Raw genomic sequence first — 25,638 nt, 5'->3', positions numbered from 1 at the left:
TGCGAATGTATGCACACGACAACGTCTGAACAGATTAATGTAGAAGCGATGATTATAAGACTAAGACTGTAAGTTGTCGACACACGTACCAGGGTTGGTGACGTCTTCAACGACGCAGGCGGCAGAGGCACTGCAGTTGGTCGATAGCTCAGCAGCCGTGAACCAACGTCGGGTGGCGATGTCGTATCTTTCTACAAGCTGCACCATCCTAATACCTGTTTGGGAGAAGGGCAAGTGAGGTAATTACCATTCGCAGCTGAATCCTCTGGAACTTGATTGTTACTCGATTGTCGAATATGCACACGGGAGCCGCCAGCGGAACCAATGGCGCATTGACTATGATGCTGGTAAGCTCAGTTGGTATACAGCGATTTCCCCAGAGAAGGTTCGCCCAAGGTTCTATCCACGAAGAAGTGTATGACTGGAACAGATGCGTAGACCGAACAAATGCAGTATATAGTTAGCTGGAACGCATAGCACAAGGCACACATTTCGCTACAGCTACGAGTATTCCTCGCGCAGGGGAAGTGCGTTTGTTGCCTGCGCCATACCACGGCTTGTTCTCATGCGAATCGTGCGTGATCACGATTATTCCCTTCCACCACCCTGCGGCACACCGGAGACTCGGCATGCTTCCGAGTACCATATGCTCTGCAATAAGGACACCAAAGCTCACAACTGGATTTGTTCGTTTGCGTGCTACTTGGACACCATGATCACTACTAACAAAGGTGTTGATCAGACTTACCATTGAAACCGCCGATGACATAAATGAATCCATCAAGGACGACGGCGGCGAAGTTGCTCTTGGCGTGGGGCATGCTGGGTAGCTCAGATGTGCGACTTCTTCTGACGTCAAGCTGCTCCACTGTAAAGCGTAAATGAAAAATTACAACAAGCTACTGAAGACATGGTGCCGATTCCGAGTACTATTAGCGCTGCAGCGAGGTTACAAGTAGCATGGCAAGCGGGAGACCACGTGCGTTCGAGTGCTGTCAATTCCAACAATCAACTCGCTTATTACCTTTCCCATTGTACCACCACAGTGGACGAAAAAAATTCCTCGAGGTCCCTGTGCGTATAGTTTTCTGTTTTATCTTGGTCCTGTCATACTTGGCCAGTTCGCCATTTCACATCGAGGGCATTACTGTGTCACGCGCTAACCCTAACTCGCACACCGCACACTACGTCTTGCCACTCCTTCCAACCAGCCCGAACTCCCCCTTCCCCACACACGCAACCCCCACCACTCCAGTCCCAATGATGATGATGACGCCGTCACGTAGTGCCCTCTCTCGGCCAAGTCCCGATGATGATGACGCCGTCACGTAACGCCCTCTCTCGGCCACCCTCACAGGTCTCCCCCCCCTCAAAATGTGAAGCCACCACTACACATCGCCTGCAGCGTCATGGTACAGTGTCAGCTGATCTGCGTGTCTCACACCGTGGCGACGACCCGTTTTGGGGTCCACTAGAACAAAGTCATTCTGTCCTACACGTCTCACTGCCCGAAAGGGACCGGAACGCCGGGGTGCAAGCTTCGAGGAGAAGCCCTTGGTGGCATCGCTGAGGGAGTGGCTTTCGAGCAGAACAAGATCACCCTCCCGTATTGTCAGTGGCCGCCTGTGCTGGTCGTAGCGAGTCTTCTGGGCGCGCCACATGTGGTTTTGGTGTGTCCTGGAGAAGTCAAGCACCTCCTGCAGACACTTGGAGACCTCAGTAGCAAATGCACGGTATGCTGTTGCAGGAGGCTCCGCGTCATCTTTGGCCTCAGTCTGTGTCCATGGAGTTCTCAGCTCCCGGCCATAACAGAGGAAGGCAGGCGTGTAGCCCGTGACAACGCTTTCAGCCGTGCGCATGGCCAGGGCTATTTCAGGGATGTGCTGGTCCCAGTCTTTGTGGTTGGAACAATAAGCCCTAAGGCACTGCTTGATAATGCCATTGTGGCGCTCCACCATTTGCCCGGCAGGGCGGTACGGAACAGTGTGTCGGTCTTGTATGCCCCAATGCTCAAGGAGGCCCTTCCACAACCTGCTTACAAACGGCTTTCCATTATCACTTGAAATGGAGACAGGTGTGCCATGTCTGGAAAAAACCTGGATCATGCAGGCCACCACACTCTTGCTGTTTGCTGCCCGCAATGGAAAAAGTTCAATGAACTTGGTGAACTTGTCAATCACCACGAGAAGGTACTTGTGGCGTCGAGGCGTCATAGGCAAGGGCACAATTATGTCCACGCTGAGCTGTTCCATAGGGGCAGTGGCCCATTGACTGCTCATCAGCCCTTCTGGCTTCTGCCGGTGGGCTTTGGTGCGCTGACAAACCTGGCAGCATCGCACATACTTGGATATGTCCGAGCGCATACCCAGCCACACGAAATTCTGAGAAACGCGTTTGAGGGTCTTAAAAAAGCCGGAGTGGCCGCTAATCGGGTGATCATGGGACAGTCGCAGGACCAAGTTGCAGAGATGGTTTGGTAGCCAAGGTACTTTCCTGTTCCCTCGGTGCTGTACAAGCAACCCACTCTCTTCCATCTCGGTCGTCTCCGCCAGGTCTTTTATCAAAGGATGATCACTGTCAGTGGGCGGAAGCTTCCCTCCCTTCATCACAGTTCGTAGTTTTGACAGTATGGGGTCCTGCTCTTGTTCCTGGGCGAGGAGCCCTGCATCATTCAAGACAGTAGTGTCGTCCACTTTAGATGCTACAGCAGCTGCCTCAAAGCTGATTTGTGGGCTGGGCTCTGGAACAGCCATAGGGAACAGCGTCTCGTGTAGACTCGGGCTTGGAACTTCCTGGTGCTGAAGGGGAGCTCTGCTCAAGGCGTCGGCTGGCACATTTGCAAGACCCCGCCTGTGCTTGATTCTGCAGTTGAAACCTTGCAGCCGCAAAACCCAACGCTTTACACGTGGTGAGGCCTGGTCTGTGGTGAACATCCAGGATAGTGAGGAGTGATCACAGTGTACCTCAAACTCGGTGAACTCAAGGTATGGTCGGAACTTGTCCACTGCCCACACCACAGCCAGACACTCCCATTCTTGCAATGTATAGCGCTGCTCTGCCTCAGTGAGGACCCTGCTAATGAAGCTTATTGGACGCAGTTGAGCATCACTCTCGGCTGCCTGCAGAAGCACCGCTGCAATGCCGACTCCACTGGCGTCTGTTTCCACCACGAATGGTCTGTTGAGGTCCGGCAAGTTTACAACAACATCGTCGGCCAGGGACTGCTTAAGTGCTCTAAAGGCTTCCTCTTGCTGCAGCTCCCACCGCCAACGTTGCTTTTTCTTAAGGAGTTCTGTGAGTGGACGTGCAGTGATAGAAAACTGAGGTATGAACCCTCTGTAATAGCCTGCTAGTCCCAGGAAGGCCTGCAGCTGTTTGAGTGTTGTTGGTTGAGGATAGTCCAGCACCGCTCGCACTTTTTCCTTGTCCGGCCTACACTGCCCGGGCGATATTTCATGGCCAAGGAACTTAAGGTATTGACAGCACACGTGCACCTTCTCTGGGTTAATGGTCAGCTGTGCCGAACTTATCCGCTTCAACACCTCCCGAACATGCTCAAGATGATCCTCTAGGGTCTCCGAATACACCAGGACATCATCGAGAAACGCCATGGCAAACTGGTGATTAATTCCCTCCAGTAGTCGGTCCATCAGGGTCTGAAACGTGGCAGGACCTCCGGCAACTCCAAAGGGCATTCTCATGAACTCGAAGGTTCCCCGATGGCAAATGAATGCTGTCTTTGGAATATCTTGCTCTTGAACAGGGATTTGAAAAAAACCCTGTGAAAGATCAAAACTTGAGAACCACCTGGCTCGTCCCAGCTGTGCCAGCAACCAATCAGTCCTCGGCATGGGGTAGACTGGCACCTTAGTGCGTGCATTTAGCTGGCGGTAATCCACAGCCATGCGGTAGCCACCAGACTTCTTCTCAACCAGGACTGGAGCACTGGCATGCTGACTTTGGCTAGGGCGGATGAGGTTCTGTGCCAGCAGGTCTTGAATGCAGTTGTCCATGATGGCCTGCTTCTTGGAATTCACTGGTCGCAGTTTGCATCGAACAGGTGGGTTGTCTCCCGTGTCTATGCGATGCTCTGCCAGGGTTGTGCAGCCCGGAGTTGTGGTGAAGATTTCGCTGAACTCTTCTAAAATGTTTTTCATGCGTGGGTCTAGGTCCGACGAGTGGCCGGAAATGATCACATTGCAGGCTGCAGTCGCCTCCGGCACACTGGCACACACAGTGGCATCGCTCTCAGCAAAAATGCAGCGCAGACTGTCTCCAAAATCATCCACTGCCTCTGGCTGTTCCTTAACGGCCTTGACAAACGGCACAATTCTTTGTGGTTCTGTGCCGACAGTCCACCCACCAAGTGACACGTGCAGAGAGATGCCACTCACCGTCAGGAAATCCCTACCAAGGACAACGTCACGGCACAGGTCAGGAACGCACAAAAACTGCTGTCTGCGGCAACCGGCAGCCCACTCGATCTGGCACTTCAGAGACATGGTTGACTGCGACCAGCCTGATGCCAAACGCAGCACGCGTACGTCTGCCTTGGGTTTGGCTCCAGAAGCTTGGGCCGCCGCCGCGGCGTGCGGTCCGAAGAAGCTTACACTTGAGCCTGTATCTAGCAGGGCCTTGAACGTCGACGACCCGATACGGACGTCCATAAGGGGCTCTTTGCCACCGGCTGTGGTCGCTACTTGGTGCGTACTGCCGTAGGTGCCCGCCGGGGCAGCACCTACCGCCACTGGTTTCCCGGGCACTGTGCTTGCAGGTGACCCGATCGCTGGCACCGGAAGCAAACGGGTGGCCCCATTCGTCGACCCGTGGCACAGTTACGAGATATGTGGCCGAATCCACCACAGCGATGGCACTGCACACGCATTGCTCCACTCGCGGGCTCCTGCCGCGGCATCGGTCCTGGCCCGTAGGGTGAGAACGGAGGCGCTGTGTCGCACGAGTACTGCCGGTCCCGGCAGTACGACGGGTCTAGCGCAGCTGGATGCAGTGGCCAGTGATAAGTCGGCGGTGCCGGTGGGGCAGCAGCAAACGAAGCGAACGACGCCGTCGCCATAGTGTTCGGCTGCGGCAGTGAGCGATGGTCGGGGGCCTGGCTAGGGCGGAACGCCAGATCTCTGGCTACTTGGTTGCTCGGAAGTGGCGGTGGTCTGTACTGGAGGCGACGCCAAGCCCGCTCCATTAGGCCGTCGGCTGCCTTCGCCAACTCGGCGAGGTCGTTGTAGGCATGCCCCTCCGCCAAATCTTGCAACTGAGGGTGCATCTGCCTCAGTACGCGCTGCACCTTCTCGGCTTCGGAGACCTCTTCCCCGATGCGGTCGTAAAAAGTAGCGATCGCATATATAAACTCTTTCAAATTTTCTTCCGGGTGCTGCGTGCGCTGTTCGAGCTCCGCCTTCAGGCGACGCTTCGCGTCAATCGACGAGAACTCGGAGCGGAAGGCGGCGGTGAATTGCTCCCACGAGTCGAACCCGCGCACGAACCGCCACCACAACTTCGCGCCACCCTCGAGGGCAGCCGGTACCACGTGTGTCAGTCGCTTATCGGCGGCGACCCCCGTCACGAGGCAGAAGTTTTCCAAACGTTCGAGAAACTCCTCCGGCGACTGCAAGTCTCTAGCACCGGAGTAGCGGGGGAGGTGCGCAGCGGCGAGCCGAGGCGCAGAGTCGTCGGTGGCCCGAGGGGCCGCGCCAGTGTTAGCGGCCCCAGTCCATGCTCCCACGTGCGGAGCCGTGGGCAGCGGCGTCGCCATCACTCGATCGCGCACGACCGCCGCGATTCGTTCGCGCTCCATGGCGGAGCCGTCGGTGCCCAGCAACAGCTCTTCAACGAGACCTTGGAGCCTAGGCATGTCGTCCGCTGCTGTTGTCGGGCCTGAAGCCATCCCGGACGAGTCCCCACTTGTCACGCGCTAACCCTAACTCGCACACCACACACTACGTCTTGCCACTCCTTCCAACCAGCCCGAACTCCTCCTTCCCCACACACGCAACCCCCACCACTCCAGTCCCAATGATGATGATGACGCCGTCACGTAGTGCCCTCTTTCGGCCAAGTCCCGATGATGATGACGCCGTCACGTAACGCCCTCTCTCGGCCACCCTCACAACTGTACCCCCGCGGTGGTAGCGTGAGGCCATCATGCTCGAGAATATCAATGTATTGTGCTTGCACACTATAGTGCATCAAATAAACTAAGAAACGAAAGGCAGTTTTGGGACGTTAAACCCCACAAATCAATCAATCAAGAAACGAAAGGCATGTTAGTGTATACTATTAGCGTCTTTCGTTCCGTGGTGCTGTGTTTCGAGCCCCATTGTAAACGTGCCACCATGACGGACGGAACGAAGATATCGTAATGCATCTAGCTTTCTGGCCATGTACAGTACAAAATTATTTGTGCTTAAAGAAATACTGACAAGATACACAAAGAGAGGAAATTGCTCCCTTGGTTTATGAATTAAACCAACTCGCGTATTTCTCGATGCCATCTTTCTAGTCTGTCTTGACGACTGTCTCGTGCGCCCAGCCTGCCGTCCAACTACGAGCACCATTATCACTTTACCAGCACGGCCACCATGGCTGACGAAAAGAATATGATTAAGGTGATCATGCGCATAGGTTTCTGGCCGTGCATGAAACGCATACCTCGATGATTGGACGCACCAAGCGCATAAGAATGCATCGATTTTATCATGCTCCGTGTACCATTGCCACTATATATATATACGCTAGTGAGCGAAGAGTTTTCTCTTAGTTCACTGATGGTAAAGAGTGGCGGTCGTTCGCCGCTACCAGGGTTACAAAAGTACAACGAAAAGAGACGTACTGCTAGAGAGTCGCGTGACGCCATTGTAGCCCCCGATGATGTACAACATGTCCTTGTGAGCGACCACCTTAGCGCCGTTTCGTGGAGAGGACATAGTGGCAATGCGGGTTCAGACGTTGTTTGATGGGTCGTAAGATTCGACGCTGTCCAGAACCGTCGCACCCGTAAAGCCGCCAGCGCTGCGATAGGATCATACGGCAGCAGGGGGCGTGAGAATCTGTTTAATCCTTACCACATCCCACATCTCCAACTTGCCAAGGGAGTAATGAGTCTTCCACAAGTACAAGAATTTAGGCTACGTCAGAGGACGCCCACTGTTACACAGCCACCTTTCCGATGACAGTTTTAGATTCGAGAGAAGACGTGACAATGAAATACTGGCAGGGTGCAACGCCCCCCTTTTGCTAGTGCTTAAAATCGAGGCATTATTGACGACAATGGAATGGTCAAGCCGAGGTCACGATCACGAATTTCACAAGGACACTGGCACGAATATACCTGCATCTTGGTCTGCCTCTTTCTCGGTGAGAGATTAGGCGTGTGGCATTATGCTGCTTTGGGCTAGAGTTTCCTGTAGTACAGGTACTCCTTGCTAGCTGCTACATTACGAACTGCGGGCCAGAACGCACATACCCAGCATCATACGTTCTGAAGACGTTTGTGCTTATCTTGTGCCACCTGGAGTGCTAATGCGCAACCAGAAATGGCCAGTGGCACCGTCGATAACCTTAAACACGTAGAAGCGAAGCTTGCGTCATGACAGCACATCCCTGGTAGCTTATGAAGGTTTCTTGCATGAGCATTTCGTTGTGACTGCAATACGGAAACGCGAAGGCCCGATGTCAACTCACACGTAGATGCGGCCGTGAGCTGCTGCGGCGCTGGCATCGCTTCGGACTTTGGTCATGTCCGCCACTAGGGACCACTGGTTCGCCTTGGTGTCATAGCGCTCTACGGTCCTGGTACGAGCATGCCCATCAAAACCGTCCATGTCGTAGATAAATCCCTGCAAGACAACCAGATGACAAGTACCCCTGTATATCAGTAGCTTAGCTGTCTGTCATTACAACTTTCCAATACACCTCTAGAAATATTCCGACCACCCAATAGCCCAGTGAGGTACATAAATGCATTGCGCGGCTACAAATACTCTTTAAAGCGATTATTGCGACGGTCGGCATGACAAAACGTGGGTGAAAGATATACAGGTGCTGACCTTGGTCGTTGTATAGGAGAAATGGTCGGCCAAACTGAGGCATATTTAGAAACGCATTGAGTCAACAACAACTCGTTGTGCCCTTATTTTTTTTTTCTTCACACATGCCTATAGCATTTTGTCTCCACCAAAGTGCGACCGCCATGGCTATAACGTTTGCTCCAGCATGGCGGCGACAGTTATCCGCTCGATCCGTACACAACACACAGCGTGTTAGCGGTTACCGACACCGGTGCTGCCGGGCTATTTATGTTGTAAAAATCGGCTGTTGTGGAGGGAGACGATTGTATGAATCCAGGTTGGAGTAAGCTTAGTTTCACTGTACTATGCAGAAGGATATATGGCCAAAAGTAGATGTATCGCGACCGGACCTGCTGCTAAGTCCCTGCGGTTTGTTTCCAGCACTTGCCTACAAAACTGCAACGCTGACGTGGCAGCGTGCGAACTCCATGTTTGCTTTGGCGCTCCAGCTGGCGAGGGGCACGTTGAAACACACGACCGAGTGGTAGACCTCGCGGCCGTTGAAGCCGCCAACAAATAAATGCTGGAGTCGATCACAGCCGCGCCGTGGTACGCCCTGCAGTGGTTCATGACCAATTTTATGGATACCTTTAGTTACCCTTGCAGAATAAACGTCTTTCCGCACTCGAATATAGACGTGGCCACGTGCATGTTGCCCACTATTCCATGCCAATTGTACACATTAGTGCCAATCAGCCGATAGTGTCCATATAATTGCTATCGCAATAAAATAAAAAGTCTTCAAGTGGGTAGACGTGTTCATTTACTTCCTAAGCCTTTTTATTGTACTATGACCCCGGCAGGGGGGGGGGGGTTCTGTCGGACTCTACCAGTCGCAAAACTGCAGAGTGCCAGAAAGCTAGGGCACAAGTCACCTGGGAGTGGTGTACTGAGCGCCCATGACGTGCCACTTGTTGGCGCGGCCGTTAAACGTGTGCATGTTGTTCGTAGCACCCGACGTTCATCCACCGAATACGAACAGGATGTCCTTGGGCACGCGGGGCGTGAGCCACTGCTTCAAGGACAGGTCGATGCCGGCGACCTTTCCTAGATAAAGTGAGGGCCGGGTCAGCGTCTGCGTGGACAAAAAAGCACCGTCCGTTGACTGCAGGAAGTGCATACTAAAGCGAACCCCCCTAGCTGCTTTAACTTGTTAGTGTGGGTCGGTGTGGTTAGCCGCTCAACGTTGCTGCTTGCATGATCTCACTGACATCTACGTCGCTCTATCTGGATTTTGGTCATGTGCGACATTCGATATATCATCGGTCTTGAACAGCAGCAGGAACATCTCGTAAATTTCGTGAAACCTTGCACATGTGGTCGTTGCGCAAGATTGCATCAGCTATACGACTGCATCTAACAAGTAACAAAAGGACAGTGCTTTTTTTTCAGATAATTTCAAACAAGCTGCCAAGAGCCGTTTTTTCTCCAAAACAAAGGTTACATTCATTCACTCATTCATTATTCAGAGGTTTGAATGAATCATACAAGCTATGAAAAAAAAAAGAATGGACCAACGTGATGGATGACGTGGAGCACCTTCAGGCTCCTCTCGTCACCCTCGACTTCTGGGTGGGACACGACCTTCTCGAATTCCCTGCAACAATGCATGAGCGATGTTGTAGAGGCTTGAAACGACTTGAGCAGTAGAGGAGTGACGAGCAACTACACAATAATCACATTAATCTGTTTAGTATAAGACATAGGTCGTACTCGCGTGTTCAAGCTAGAATTCCCGGCATGCGATTGAATTCTTTCCCCTCATTTGGCAAGGTTGAGTTTGCGAAAGAGGGTCCCGGATCTATATTTTACGGATCCGCTGGAGGACTGTCATATACCGCTGTTAACAATTTTATTTAATTTGGGACAACGAAAGGATAGGTAATACTGCACAGGCTGGTATGCATGAATGGAGATACACATTCTGGAGATCTACATTCAGTATGTCATGACATTCTTAGTTTGACGACCAAAGGGATACGTCTGGTAACCATCTAATGGCTCGACTAAGTATGAGAGGAACTTCAGCACTTTTGTAATTCTTCGAACGCGTGGCTAACATTCGGTGTGCGTAGGCCCGTCGTGGCCGCCCGTGGAGGCAGCAGTAACTACATAGCCCACGACGACCAAATGAACCAACGGGCGCGAACTTGGGTCTATGGCAGCCGGAACGATTTCTCGCGAACTAACCCTTTCCCGGAAATCTCGACTACCCATCAGCAGCGTTTCCCGATTGTGCCTAAGAAGTGTTTTGAAATCCTGTATACACGCGTGACTTAGGACATCGAGCGTGCCACTCACATAACGCTGCACCGTACGAAGCGAACCAGAGGCCGGAACTTGGCGAGGTACTCCTTCCTCGCGGCTGCGTCGGCCGAGATCCACTTGAGGATGGCCTCGAAGGTCTCTTCCGCCTCGCTCGGCGCGTTCAGCTGGTCGTCTTCTAGAACGGTCTTCATCTCCTCAGCGGTCAGAGCTTCGAACTGCGCGTTGTTCTTCCACACCTGCACCAGGAATGCATATTTGCATGGGTGTGTCACCGTGGAAGCTAAAGAGACAGCGGCTGCCACACGAGAAACAACGTGAGCTACCTTGACGAATGCGTTATTGACGAGCATGGTGCACGCTACTTTGTTGTCCGAACTATATCGTGGTTGAACGGAAGGCCAACTAGAGTCACCAGCTGAAAGGTCACGTCCCGTAGCTCAGACGTCACGCAGGCGCATTCTATTTCTCGGGCGACTCGGGCTCCATGCTGCATTCTAAGCTGTTGATGTACTGTATATTATCCGAAAGTGTAGCACGTTTCGAGTCCTAAGGAAGGAAGGACGAGAACAACAAAAGAGAAGACAGGAAGGTTAAGCAGACATGTAGTCTGTTTGCTACCCTACCCTGTGGGAATGCGAAAGGGCAGTATAAAGATGAGAGAGAGACAGAGGAAAGAGAAGACAAAGAGAAAAGACTGTCAGTCAATGGGCTGACGCGTATGCAGCTGTGGTACTACTCAAAAGGTAAAGGCATTCACATAGGACCGTAGTCCTCAAAGAACGCAAGAGGGCATTGACTGCCTTTCAGGCTGACGAAGGACAAGGACGGTGGTCGAGTAGCATCTGGACAAAGAGTGGCCGATTGTGCAATTGTCACAACGCGTCAGAAAGTTTTTGTCTCCCACAGGCAAATCGAGGGCAACGACATAGCAGATGGTCGATGTCTTTTTCGGTGCCGCAGACCAGTCCTATTGAGTTTTTGAACAACACTTACACTACAATATCTTTCGCTGCCAACTAATTTCTTGAAACTGTCATAAAAGTCAGGCCAGCTGGATAGTAGGATCCATACACTTACATTTTTGCTCTTTTTCGGACAGTATTCATAGAAAGCACGCGCTGCGCTATACGGTCGTTATTTTGTACGCCACTCGGTTTTGGCGAAAACAGACAGAAGGACCTCAAGAGCGAGAGGGAGGGAAAATACTACCTCGTCGAAGCTGCGAACCAGGTAGCCAAAGGCTTCTCCGGTGAGGAATTCGTATCCGTGGCTGGTGGCCAGGTGGTATGTTTCGATACAGTTCCCTGGTTCGAGGTCTTTCTTTACTTTACCCAGGCAGTTATCTCGAATCTGCGTCAACTGCGTTGCAGAAAGAATGTTCTTTTTGTTGGCCTTTTCTTGAGGCTCTTACCCACTGTGGAGGATCGGTCAATAATCGAATGGTCATATAAAAATCTTCTTCACTTTCAGAGTAAAAAAATTGTGGCATGCAAACTTTTTGCTGTTTCCTTCTTCGTTTGCTTCCTAAATATCACGAACACCTACTTACACAGCTTGAGGCGTAGCTTGAAAACATGTTTATTCGGTTACTTCATAATTAATTGAAGCCAAAAAAGCACACATAATGCCGCTATCTTTAGTTGTGTGCTACAATACCGCATCGTTCACTCCCTTTCTCCCTACAATTAATGCGTTTGCTATCTATATATGTAGTTGAGATGCCACCAACTCCAATAATATATTACAACCACATTACTGCGTGCCTAATTTCTTTTGCCAGAGGAGGCGAATGCATTAAACGGCTGTGTCACGTCCGATGTGCTTCACAACAGAAGCCACTGTGATTAACCCAATGCCTAAATGTCTGTCCGAGATTGTAACTGCCTAATCACTAAACGAGTCTTGTAAACTCGCAAACTGAAAGTAATGAATACAGGCTTTATGTATTAAAACCACGACACGATTATGAAGATTGTCGTAGTGGAGGGTTTCAGAAATTTGTACCACCTGGTGTACTTGAACGTGCACTGACATCGCAAAGTTCACTGGTCTCTACCATATCGCGTCTATAGAAATGAGAGTGCCACGCCCAGGAACGAACCCGCGACCTTCGGGACAGCAGCCGAGTGCCCTAGCCACTGATCCACCGAGGCGGTCAAGCTCTAAAGCTTAGTAGCAACAGTCATGTGAATACTATGCAGCTATTTACCATCTAGGCTACTCGCAAGAGGGAGACCAGCGGACCAGCACGTTAGCTATTAACACACATGGTTGCAACAGTCATGTTAAGAATTATGGTTCGTTAAAATGAGCAAGTTACTCTGTCAGTAAACTACCAACAAAACGCATGGGCTATGTGGCTGGTAGTAGCAAGACTCCGGTGGCCCCGGTACGGGCCAGTGGCCTCCCGATCAGTGTAGGCACCAACCAAGGTAAATAAAAATTACCATTTGCAGTAAAAGTACTGCAAATGTCGTCGAAACGATAGTCTTGCATCCAGGGAGGGTGAACAAAACATTTAGTTGATGTTCTGAGCAAAAAAAAATCAGTAAATGGTATTATGGAGTCGTTGCGTTAGAGTGCCTCGAGTGTACAGAGGAGGTGAACGAGCGCATCAAGTCACATCCCACGTGAGACATGAGTGCTATCTGGAGGTTATCTTCGAAAACGAAGCGCACGGCGTGCGCGCCCGTCTCGGAGGTGATAAGTTGTAGCACGCAAGGCAACGGGTAGGTGTAACCACCGTGTCACCTTAGCAGAGCATTGGAAACACTTGCCTTTTCGTGCAAGCGTTGCATGGTCAGCACAGCGTGATAAGCGCTACCATCCTTAGAATTACTTATGTATGCCTTTTCTAGCAAAGATACACACATACAGAATATTGACGTGTTGTTATGGTGCCTCAGATATGCGAAACAATTGCTCTTTAACTGACAATTGCACAAGTATGAATGCTAAATCTTGAGCAATATTGGGTGGCACTGCGGAAGGGGTTGGCCGTTTGAGATATTGTTTGGTGTCGTTTGAGGTATTGTTATGGGCGTACAAACAGACAATTGTACAGACAGACAGACAGACAGACAGACAGACAGACAGACAGACAGACAGACAGACAGACAGACAGACAGACAGACAGACAGACAGACAGACAGACAGACAGACAGTCAGACAGACAGACAGACAGACAGACAGACCAAAACTTTTTCGTCGAAAGTCGCCAAGAAAGACTATTGTCTTTAACTATATACATGGGAGCGTTATTCCCAAAGCTTCATTGTGAACAATCCTCTTGTTTGGGAGTCTTGGTCGCACTCGTTGTTTTAGGCAACGAATGGGCTTCAAGAAACCCATTATCTAGCTCCCGCACAGCCTCCCACTGACCTTCAGTTTCTCGGTGAGCTTGAGAACCTTGACGATATTGTGCATGCCGATGCGTTCGTGCAGCGGTATCTGGTAGGCATTCTCGACCAGCAGCTCGATCATGCCGCTTTCAAGGTCCTTGATCACTGCTCGGACGGGTGGGCAACCCACCTCTTTCCTTTTCTCTGGAGCCATGCTCTCTTTCGCAATAGTGAATAGGGTGTAGCAACCGGAATATCTGCAAGAAAACAAAGAATCGAAAGTGAAAGATAAAGTCCTTCCTAATACAATGTCAGTCTCAATAAATTGTGTACAACGCCAGAAAAAGCTAGATATTTACGCGATTCTCGCATGCAGCATCGAATTTAGATTACTCGCCTGCCATCAAATGCGTTAGCGACCTCTTTTGCCGTTTGACCGATAGGCACGCATTCCTGCAAAAATTTTGACGTCGATTGTATATATCCCGACAAAAGCGCATTGTTGAGACCTCGTAATGCCGTAACCGAAACTATCTGTCCGATATTTTCACACACTCTCAGCCGGAACGATCAACCAGCAAAGAAGCACGGGAACTTTGAGCAAGCAAGCTTTATTAATATCGGCTTGCACGTGCTCCAATGGTAGTTCGAGCTCGTCATATTAAAAGCGAGAATGGCGGTAAGAACACTTCATAAACTTTAAAGTATAGAATTGCTCAAAATTCTTGGCTTGCATGTACACAGAGGTAGATCGACGGCCACGTGCCTCAATCCGGACGAAGCCGTCCCACAGACGACTTGGTAAGGCGACGGCTAGTAAGCAAACTACCAGAGATAGTGACTGAAGTATTCCGAGACCGAATGTCCAACGAACCCAAGTTGCGTGCTAAGGCAGCGACCATGAGTGATGAAAGGTATCGCAATTAACGGTACTTACTTGGCGGACATCACAAAGCGATGCGCCCAAACTTCCACGGTGTAGTTGGCGCGGAAAACGACGTCACAGCACTGGCGCGTTTTCCGCTGTTCCCGCAATCCAGGCATGGCCCTGGCTGCGGCGGCTGGCGAGAACTCCCGCTGTCGGCCATCGTCGATGAAGAGCTGCGCCGCCTCGAACGACGTGGTGACCATGCCGTCGTTCTTGTCCGCGCCGTTGGCGGCGCGATCTTTCACCTCGGCTACGGTGGCACACATCTCTGGAAAGGTCCACAAAGGAATCAACCGACGGCAAGCTGGTTTAGGCCGACCAGGAGGAGCCCACGGACAGCCGTCGCTTTTCGGGCACTGGGACCGAAACAGCAAGGCACAGCCTAACGACGGGATGACTGAGCTGCGGCCCGGGCTTGGCGTGTTTATATAGCCCGCAGAATCGGTTTACTCGCTTGTTGCGCGCGCTGCGTGGCACGTATACCTGACCGTTAATTGTTTGTTTGTTTGTTGTTGCTTGTAAGCACTGGCCCATACCCACTTTGGGAAATTGGCCATGAAAGCTTGTAGTAGCCTATATGTGAAACACTAATTAGAACCTATTATTGAAAGGGCAAAGAAAAAGAAAGAAAAGCAAATTACCTTTCAAAAAAGAAAATAATAAAAAAGATGATCAATAAGAGAAACATAGAGCTAATATTATATTAGGAGACTTAAATTTCGAATAGACCAGACAGTTGAGTTTACCTTACTCGATCAAATACAAATGAATGTGCGACTTTCATTCACATTATCAATCATATGAAGAATTCTTCAAGAATATGTTTAAGCAGGTGTTATATTGACATGCGTTTAGATTCTTGAAAAAAATTGCGTACCGCATATATTACGTCTCTGTGGCAATGTCCCAAGCAGCTGAAGGTTCCGAAACTGAGAACATTATCTGCAGTTAAATTTAAACCTACTGTGTAAAACGAAACAATTAGAAGTCATTTCCTAATTGATGAATAGTTCCAACATGATATAAAGTAATGCTCTACTTGTTCTGTTTCTTCGCAGAATGGGTGCAAGGTAGATATCGCCAGACCAGCTCTGTGTAAATAAAAGTTTATTGGGGCGACACGACTTATAACTTCCTAGATTGACTCCAATGAGGTTTCCAGGGATATCTCAGGTTCCGATACTCCGTACATTTAGTGATATTTTCCATGATATCTGTATAAATAGCTAATTTTCTATATCTGATCGACACTATGTATTCTATTTCTGGGAGTACCGAAATCAGAGGACAATCAAGCGATGCTCGGGCTAATGAATCAACCATTTCATTCAACTGCATGCCAATGTGGCCTGGGCAAAAGTTTCAGTTGGGGCGGAACTAATGTGCGCAGTGTCACTAGGGCTCTTGATTGTTTTGTAGCTGTGAGAGCAGAACACACCGAAAAAGAATCTGTAATGATGATTGCACTGTCTTTCTTTCATTGTAGCTTTCGGAGTGCCAAATAAATAGCCAAGAGCACAGCTTCGAAAACTGGAGTGAACTCTGACAGTCTTACATAGAAAGACCAACCGAGGTAATCAGAGGCAATTCCTACTGCTGCCTTTTCATTATTCACGGAGGCGTCTGTGGCTATTATGCTCTTCATATCTCCATGAACTATGTATACTTCTAGCCTGTAATTGAAAAAAAAACTGCTGCTTTTTCTATCGTATTTTTTTGTTTTCGATGCCGAAACTTTATTGTCATAAAGCCTGATTATGATGTCAGGCCCATGGCCTGATAGCCTGATTGGTCTGAAGAACGTTTCGTTTTGCGAAAACATTTCTTGTTGATCCTAATAAGGTTCGCGTCATCCTGTTCAAAACGGCTTAAGAAGTCTGTTAGTGAACTTCAACCAAGAGAGCAACAGTTGCTTGTTTGAAGTTTTAAGAGAAGACGCTGCAGTTCCTCGCCATACCCGTGAGTGGGTATGAGCCATGTTAGAGGTCTTGCCCAAATTATCATCACCATAATCATTATTGTCACCATTTCACAGTGGCTTGGGTCTGTAAATTATGGATGCCCATAACTATATTTACAGGTACTGACTGTTTTAGCTGCCTGAGTTGAGAAATCCAACTGCCGTGTTGGTGGCTGGCTGGTCCCGACGAAGCAGAAGAAGAAGACGGCCGACGGAGACGTACGCGGCCGGCGGGGACGCCGACCAGCCTGAACACGCGGGTTGGCGCAAAGCGCCGAAGAGAAGAACAACAACCGCACTCCACGGTTACCCAACACACACTGATTTTATTTACAGTCGCCTTGAAATCCTGGATGCCAGAGCGGCGCCCCTTGGCATCCTCACATGTCCTTCCGAAACCGAAACCTAGAACACAACGTCATCTCTTCCTCGAGAGAAGTACACCTATACACTGTTTATAGTTATACATGATCGATGTACGTTAGAACACATGAAAATTCAGAGCACGACACACCGAACTCACACACTACGAGTCCTTAAAATGCACTGACAAAAAAAATGTACACAACTGTTCAGAACAAGAGTTCTACATCACGTAGTCTTCGAACCGACGCGGCTTCTGCCGCTTCCGCTTAGGGCGGGCCCTTTTGGGTGTAGAATCAGGTGTCTCTGCACCTTGTTCACTTGTGCACTGATGTGACACATCAAGAGCAGTAGAAGATTGTGAAGGCTCTGAACGAGCGTTGAAATTCGCGGTCTCATCAGAGCTCGCAGCATGAGCTTCGGAAGAATTTTGCGGATCGGAGTCCGGTTCAATGGTCTCAGCCGAATTTGAAGGTTTGAAGTGAATCGTAAGACTTGGTGTACTTGAACCAGCGACACCGACTGATAACTCCTCCCCCCTTGAAGAAGAAATGCCTGTGCATGGAGGTCACATGTAACAGTCTGATGCATAGTCAACGGCGTGGATGCAACGTTATGGGGAAGACTTTTAGGTGTTGAAGGCGAATCCGTATGAAAAATAACAAGGCGCGAAGCATTCCAGATGTTACCATCACTTAAACGAAAAGAAGTGGGGCTAACCTGGCCCAAGACTTTGTAAGGACCCCGATACTTGGGGCACTTGCCTGGCACACGTACCTTGACTAGATCGCCAGTGCGAATTTTGGACTGCTTTGCACCTCGACGGGTGTCGACATACTTTTTCATTGCTTGTTGATGACAAAAAACCCTGGTACGGATTTGATCAGGAGAAGACACTGCTATGTTACGAGGCAAAGAGACTATCTCGAGAGCAACTCGCGGTTGCCTACCGTGGAGAAGTTGAGCAGGAGACTTTCCAGTGGTGCTTTGTGGTGTGGACCTGTACGAAGCTAAACATTCAGTCAAGACTTGCTTGAGGGGACGGTGCTCTAATTGGGCGATCTGGATATGTTCCTTCAGAACGCGATTAAAGCGCTCGATTTGCCCATTTGATTGGGGATAAAAAACTGATGACTTCAAGTGCTGAATTCCTCGTTGTGAAAGAAAAGCCTCGAGAAGTTGGGACTGAAACTGTGGACCATTGTCCGTAACTATGGCATCAGGAAAACCTTCCCGGCTGAAGATTGAAGACAGAAACTCAATGATGACCTCAGAAGTAACCGTATGTGTGAAACAAAGCTCTGGCCAATTGGAATGGTAGTCGATGAGGGAAACAATGAACCGGGCATTTTGCGGAACATTATGCAAAGGACCGATGATGTCCATGCCGAGTTTCTGCCAAGGCCGATCAGGCCACTGGACTGGCTGCAACGGAGAAAATGCAGGTTTGGCAGACTTGTCAGCTGCTTGACATATATGGCAGTTGTAAACTGCATGCTCGACCTGCTTGTGTAAAGCTGGCCCCCAGTACCTGTCTCGGATATTCTGTTTGGTGCGGACAATGCCTGGATGGGCCTCATGGGCAAGCTGTATTAGCTTGTTATGGAAAGAAGCAGGGGGAATCACGCGTTCATCGCGGAAAAGCAAGTCCTCGGCACACGACAGTTCCTGTCGGACTGCGAAGTAAGGCAAGAATTCAGAAGCAAGAGCACATTTGGAAGGCCATCCTTCACGTAAATATTTGAGAACTTGAGACAAAGTGGAATCTGCAGCTGTAGCTGCCTGAAGCTCAGATTTAGTAATGCAGGAAGTAACTAATGAAACAACTTCCTCATCCCGCTATTCAGTAACCGGTATCTGAAGAGGAAGGTGCGACAGTGCATGAGCAACCATGTTATTAGAACCTTTGCAATATTGAACACTGAAATTATAATACATGAGTTTGGCACACCAACGGGAAATGCGAATGGGGCGGCGGCCTTCGGATCCTGCAGAAAGAAGAGCAACTAGTGCTTGGTGATCTGTACGTAATGTGAAGTGCCGGCCCCACAAGTAAACATACCATTTCTCACAGGCAAAAAGACACGCGAGAGCTTCATGCTCTCCTACTGAATATCTGCGTTCAGCAGGGGTCAATGTACGATATGCAAAAGCGATAGTGATCAGCTGATTACCTCTGAGTTGTTGAAACACTGCTCGCAGTCCAACATCGGACGCATCCGTCGTGATGACAATGGGAAGCTTCTCATTGAAAATACTAACAGCTGGCTTTGAGGCCAGTATTAACTTAACTCGAATGAAGCTCTGCTCAGCTTCAGCTGACCAGTTAAAAGGCTGTGCTTGACGAAGTAGAGTACGCAGTGGTTCAACATCATCAGCATAGTGAGGAACAAACTTGGCATAATAACAAACAAGACCTAAAAAAGATTGCAAGGCTTTGGCATCAGTAGGCCGTGGGGCATTGACAATGGCCTGAACTTTAGATTCAACAGGTGTCGAGCCGCGGGAACTGACATTACGTCCTAGAAATTGTAACTCATTCACAGAAAAAATGCACTTGTTATTAAGTTTCATACCACATTCACTGATGCGGTTGAGAACAGTATGCAAGTTAGCATCGTGCTCTTCGCGAGTACGTCCCCACACCAAAATGTCATCCAAGTAACAGAGGGCGCCATTACAACCCTTAAGAGTACTTGACATCATTTTCTGAAAGACTGCAGGGGCAGATGCAAGCCCGAAACACACGCGGCGAAACCGAAACAAGCCTTCGTGCGATACAAATGTGGTTACGTCTCTACTTCACTCAGAAAGTTCAACTTGGTGATAAGCGGACGCGAGGTCCAGCTTGGAGAAAGATACCGCTCCGGAGAGCTGATGAAGCAGTTCTTCAATGTGAGGAAGTGGAAACGCGTCTACGACGATCGCCTTGTTCGGTTCTCGTAAGTCGATGCATAATCGAAGAGATCCATCTTTTTTCTTGACAATGAATGACCAGTGGAGAAACCCAGTCGGAAGCAGAGACAGGCTCGATGATTCCGCTGGCTTGAAGGCGAGACAGTTCCGCAGAGACTTGCTCACGGAGAAGAAGAGGAATGCGGCGCAGCTTGGCACGCACAGGGCCCACACCTGGTCGACGCGTCACTTTATGCACAAAACCGCGCACACAACCCAGTTCACGGGTGAACAGGAGGTGGAATCCAGAAGGCGCGTTGGCCGGAAGATCATCTTGGACGTCGACTTGAGCACACGTCACAGACGCACCGACGATGTTGATGAACAAAGCCCTGATGGCATCACGTCCCAAAAGCGAGCTGCCATTGGCAGTTACATAAGAAGTAAAGGAAGCAGTGCGACTGCGATAGGAGACCTGAGCTGTAAAATGACCTAAATTATCAATCGTTTCCTTGGAATATGTTTGTAGAACGACGTGTGATGGCAAAAGCCGAATGTTGGAAAAATGACTATGAAAGTCAGCGGCACTGATTAAAGAGACTGAGGCACCAGTTTCCACGAGAAATGACAAGAGCACATGGCCCACTGAAGCTACGATGCTGGGCTCGGACGTAGTGTGGAGGCCATCCACATTTAAAACAGTGACCGTATTGGTCTGTGCAGTGATGGAGGGAGCGGACGAAGAAACTGCTCAGGAAGATTTGCTGGACGGGAATTGCATACGGACTGAAAAATGTACGATTTTTCCGCACGCAAGACAAGTGCGGTTTTTCGCGGGACACTACGCAAAATTGGCTAAATGCCGAGCCGATCCGCAACGAAAGCAATGCGCGGTTGCGCTTGGAGAAGAAATTTGCGAACGCGAGTTAGGAGCTCGGTGCTGTTCCTGAAACCCAGAATTTGGCGGAATGGGGTCGCCATATTGTCGGCTTCCTCGCCCCCGTGACGCAGAGGGGTTGCCATGTTGGCCGCTATGGAAGGACTGTGCAGGCGGACGTCCATGTTGGCCGCCACGCCGAGACGAAGATGAAGGGCCGCCATGTTGACGCGCCCCGTGAAAAAAAGAGCCGCCGCCTTGGCCCCCCGCAGCAGAAAGTTGCTGCACTGAATGCGGAGCGAATTGCTCCAACTGGGAGCGAATAAGCTCGTCCTCTCGCGCAATCGAGAGGGCTTGGGATAATAAAATCAAGGAGCCTTTTTGAAGCATGCGGCAGCGGACGTTTTGCGAGGCTACCCCGGTGAAAAGCTGATGGCGGATCATATCGTCCTCGAGCGTGCCGAAGCCGCACGACGCGGCGAGCGTTCAAAGAGAAATAATGAACTCGGTGGCTGGCTTTGTTTGTTTGTTTGTATCCTCTAATCCATGGCTCATACCCACTTTGGGGGATGGCCAAGAGAACATATAGTCTTATATGGACGATAACTGCATTATTGCTTACAACGAAAAAAAAGGGGGGGGGGGTTGGGGGAGTTGTATAGTGAAGACAGTATGCTAAAAAAAAGAAAGAAACCAAAGATTTAGATAGTGAGAAAAAAGAATCAACAACAAAGTAGACACTAATAGCTACAACTTGATTTTAGGAGCCGACCAGACAGCTGGTTTTGCCAAACTCGATTAATTTGGTATGTCCCGGATTTATCCAGAATTGAAAATTACTTTTCGACCCGTTTTTTTTGGGGGGTATCTGTTAACGTGGGCTTTATGTTGAAAAACGTTTAGTCTTGAATAAAATACACACCGCATCGAATGCATCTCTGTGGCAATTTCCCAAAAACAGAGGTACCAAAACTTAGAACATTTTCTGTGGTTAAATTAAACCTAGCTTCGTAAATGGAATATCTAAAAGTCGTTTCTTAATAAATGCATAGTTACGACATGAGCCAAAATAATGTTCAATAGTTTCTGATTCTTCGCAGAACGGACAAAGGGGGGAAAGTGTCAGACCAGCTCTGTGTAAATAAAAATTGAATGGGGGGACACGGCACCGGAATCTGGAGATTATAATTTCAAGTTTTTTTGACGGACTCCACTGGGCTTTCCATGGAAATTTGAGGTGCTGATAATCTGTCCATTGTGTGATATTTTCTAAACTATCTGTAAAAATAGCGAATTTCCTATATCTAACCCCTGATAAGTATTCTAACTCGGGAAGTACTGAAGTTACTGGTCCATCGAGTGATGCTCGTGCCAAAGCATCTGCCAATTCATTTAATTGTAATCCGCAGTGACCTGGGACCCACACTAATTTGAGGAGTTTTAAATGCGGCGGTGCTAATGTGTGGAACGCTGCTAGGGCACGAGATTGTTCAGAGGTTGTCAGAGCTGCACACACCGAAAGCGAGTCTGTTAGGATGATTGCACTGGTCTCGGTCGTAGGAATTTTACGAAGAGCTAAAATAATAGCTACTAGCTCGGCTTCAAATATAGGAGTGAAATCTGGAAGCCTTACTGAAAAAGACCAGCCGAGGAAATCAGACGCAATTCCTATGCCTGCCTTTTCATTGTTGACAGAAGCATCTGTAGCTATTACATTTTTTGTTTCTGCATGTACCAAGTAATCGTTTAATGTAGTGGTCAAAAGTCTAAGAGATTGAAACTTGGCTTGTGGGGGGAAGATTTTATCGTACTCTATTCTAATGTTGATGGTTGAGGAATTAGTTTCAATTACTGTGCTAATGTCTACATTTATGCAATCTCGTTTCTTTTTTAACGAAAATTATCTGAGGGGTATGAAATCGAGGCCAATGTGCAAGAAAGAAAGAGTCAAGGTTGCTGATAAATGCGTACTCTCATCTTCGCACCGGTAAACTGTAGAACTTTAAGAAGGTTTGAACCGTTAGAATGCGGAATCGACAGAGGAGTGTTGGCAATCGTGCTTCTTGATACAATACATTATTCGCCACGAACCTGGGAAGTCCCAGGCATATTCGCAGGGCTTCTCGCTCTAACATTACTAGTGGTTTAATTTTATAACCAGCGGCCCCCGAGAATAATACACACCCAAATTCCAATATTGGTCGCACATACATTTTATATATCATTAACATCGTGTGTCTGCGCAGCCCGTATTTTCTGTTGCTTAACCTGCGTAATAAACCTAACACCCGTTGTGTCTTTGCTGTTATATATTCAATGTGCGGGCTCCAATTTAGCTTTTCATTATAAATCATTCCTAAGTACTTGACTGAATCAACTTGTGGAATAGGTTCCCGATTATACAATACAGAAATTGAAACTGTATCTGCTATAGGAAACACCAAGAGCGCACTTTTACTGATGTTCAATGACAATGAAATGGATTGCAACCAAATTTCCAGTGTATTAATATATCTTTGCAGTTTTTGATGTAGTGAGTAAATGTCACTCTCGGCAGCGAAGAACGCGATATCATCTGCATAAATGTAGACACTGACATCCTGAACAATTGGAATAGAGCTCATCAGTATATTGAATAATGCTGGAGATAGGACGGACCCTTGGGGAACACCACGTTTCTGTTTGAATTTATGCGAACAACAGCCATCCTTCACGCAATAAAATTCCCTTGATTTTAGGAACTCTGCTATCCACTCAGTAATATACTGAGGAAACTTTAGACTCTGCAAGGTGGTCAGTAGAATAGAGTGCTCGACACTGTCGTACGCTTTAGCTATGTCGAGAGTTACTAATGCGGCGTACTGTTTCCTTTTACGAGCAAGCTGTATTCGACTCTCTAAATCCGCATGGGCACACCAAATTGAGCATTCACAGCAAAAACAATTTGATTTGGCTTTAATATGACCTTATTCGTCATTCAGGAGTTTATTCGGCCCTTTAGAACCCTCTCTATGAGTTTCACCATGTTCGAAGTTAGCGAGATGGGTCTGATATTTTCTATGGTAAAACCTAATCCTTGCTTTTTTATTAATAGGATTACCTTAAATATTTTCCAGTCATACGGTACCCAGGCATTCTTTAAAAAGTAGTTTATAAGATTGAGGACGTCGCCGGGGGATAGCTTGAATAAAATTTTAATCATAGGAACTGATTCCATCTGGACCAGGAGCTGACGATGGTAGATCTCGAATGACTTTTGATGCTTCAGACAGCGTTACGTTTTCGAAGTCAGTGCGTATGCTAGACTTTTGCCAGTTGAAAGCCATAATCGAAGAAAATCTAATTTCTAGACCTCTGCCAATTGACTCTAAGAGTTATTCGTTTCTTTCAATGATAGTTTTTCATAATCAGTATTTAATGTAGATGGCAGGATTTTGCGAGATCACATATATTGAAATAAAGCTTTCTTATTTTTGGATTTCGAGAGAAAATCGAAATGTCTTTTATCATAATCTTTTTTAGCTTGGGCCACCGTGTGTTTAAATACAGCGGCAAGAAATTTATAATCTGACCAGTTCTTAGGAGACTGATTATGTATTAGCTTCTTCCAAGCTGCCTGTCTTCGTCTGTGATCTCGTGAACAATTGTAATTCCACCAGGGGCTATAGGGTATTCTCTTCACCGATTTAACAGTAAATTCGGCGTTTGGCTGGCTCACCAGGCAATTGTCGTCTTTCTTGGAATTTTACGCGTGCGAGATAATCACACGAGACATCTTTAAAATGCTCATCGAAAAGAGCAACAGCATTCTTGAAGGCATCGCCCGACGCTGGCGTCGGCGAAGCGTTGGTGCGTCCAAAGTATAGTAGAGCTTTAACCCGGCAGGGCCCAACGCGTTGAGCAGCAGATCCTTGCGACGCTCGGGCTTGCCGGCGTCCTCCCCGGCCGCGTCTGCGTAGGCCTGAAACACCAACTTCCAGTCCATCCACGGAAGTGGCGGGTCTCCGGGCGAATGAATAAAAAGGGGAGGTGGAATAGGAGACGCCATTTCAAGCAAGAAGAATGAAGAGGTGCAGACGAGAAGAAAATGACGCCAGTACACTGTTTGAAGAAGATGACAGAGGCGGCGTAGCTGAATGAAGAAGGAATGATTTGACGTAGCACGCAGCAGCCACCTCGCTGGGAACAAAGAGCGTCTAGGGTTAGCAGGGTAGGTCCGTTAAAAGCAAGAAAAAGACGAACACGGAGAATGAAATAGGTTCTTACACGTCCTCGTCGCCATTGCTGTGCTGGGGGCTGGCTGGTCCCAACGAAGCAGAAGAAGAAGACGGCCGACGGAGACGTACGCGGCCAGTGGGGACGCCGACACGCAGGTTGGCGCGAAGCGTCGAAGAGAAGAACAACAACCGCACTCCACGGTTACCCAACGCACACTGGTTTTATTTTACAGTCGCCTTGAAATCCCGGATGTCAGAGCGGCGCCCCCTGGCATCCTCACATGTCATTCCGAAACCGAAACCGAAAACCCAGAACACAACAGTAAGGAGAGAACAAAGGTACGAGTTGGCAAGTTATTTGGCGTGTTGGTTGCTGGCGTGGCGGCTTCCTTCTTCTAGGCGGCCGTGACTCATAGGCATTCCGGAGTCATTTATTCGAGACAGTGATTTCTGATTAGGTCCTGGTTATTCCAACCACGTCTACTAATATCTACACCCGTCGTACCAAGTGTGCTGAATTTGTGTGACGATTTCTTCGCTGTTTGTTAGAGTGGTTATTAATACGCCAATGCGTATATGCAGCCAAAAATTCTGTCCTACTCGGTACCTAAGAGGTTTTTGAGGGCGAAGCTCTTTATAGCATCACCTGGTTGGTGGTCCTTCAATCCTGCACAGCCAACCTATCCAAAAAGTGAATGATGATTA

General features: G+C 48.8%; 1 protein-coding gene across 5 annotated transcripts; it reads right to left on the bottom strand.

The window, feature by feature from the left end:
- Positions 1 to 200: 200 nt before the first annotated feature.
- On the bottom strand, positions 201 to 25,135 carry LOC119176586 (kelch-like protein 3). 5 transcript variants are annotated; one of them, XR_012888145.1, is made up of 8 exons: positions 24,983 to 25,135; positions 14,631 to 14,889; positions 13,734 to 13,950; positions 11,562 to 11,711; positions 10,386 to 10,588; positions 7,699 to 7,853; positions 749 to 868; positions 201 to 215 (listed from the first exon to the last, which is right to left on the bottom strand). XR_012888145.1 is itself a non-coding variant. In XM_075882000.1 (7 exons), the coding sequence occupies exons 2-7, from the start codon at positions 14,885 to 14,887 to the stop codon at positions 9,046 to 9,048; spliced, it is 1,020 nt and encodes a 339-aa protein (XP_075738115.1). In that variant the 5' UTR covers positions 14,888 to 14,889; positions 24,983 to 25,135; the 3' UTR covers positions 8,847 to 9,045. The 5 variants fall into 5 exon arrangements, 3 of the variants coding, with proteins under 3 accessions (XP_075738115.1, XP_075738118.1, XP_075738116.1); XR_012888144.1 differs by lacking the exons at positions 201 to 215; positions 749 to 868 and adding exons at positions 8,960 to 9,159; positions 9,603 to 9,681 and having other exon boundaries at positions 7,724 to 7,853; XM_075882000.1 differs by lacking the exons at positions 201 to 215; positions 749 to 868; positions 7,699 to 7,853 and adding exons at positions 8,847 to 9,159; positions 9,603 to 9,681.
- Positions 25,136 to 25,638: the final 503 nt, after the last annotated feature.

This window comes from Rhipicephalus microplus, chromosome X, assembly GCF_043290135.1.
Source record: "Rhipicephalus microplus isolate Deutch F79 chromosome X, USDA_Rmic, whole genome shotgun sequence".
Classification (NCBI taxonomy): domain Eukaryota; kingdom Metazoa; phylum Arthropoda; class Arachnida; order Ixodida; family Ixodidae; genus Rhipicephalus; species Rhipicephalus microplus.
Note: the sequence above shows the minus strand (reverse complement) of the source record. Positions and strands in the feature narration are given on the sequence as shown.

Excerpts from the sequence above, each read along its gene's own strand:
- LOC119176586 (XM_075882000.1), bottom strand. The coding sequence starts at position 14,887 with ATGTGTGCCACCGTAGCCGAGGTGAAAGATCGCGCCGCCAACGGCGCG. Across the intron at positions 11,712-13,733 it reads AGCTCACCGAGAAACTGAAG|TTGACGCAGATTCGAGATAA; the intron begins GTCAGTGGGAGG and ends TCTGCAACGCAG. Across the intron at positions 9,682-10,385 it reads TTCGTACGGTGCAGCGTTAT|GGAATTCGAGAAGGTCGTGT; the intron begins GTGAGTGGCACG and ends GCATTGTTGCAG.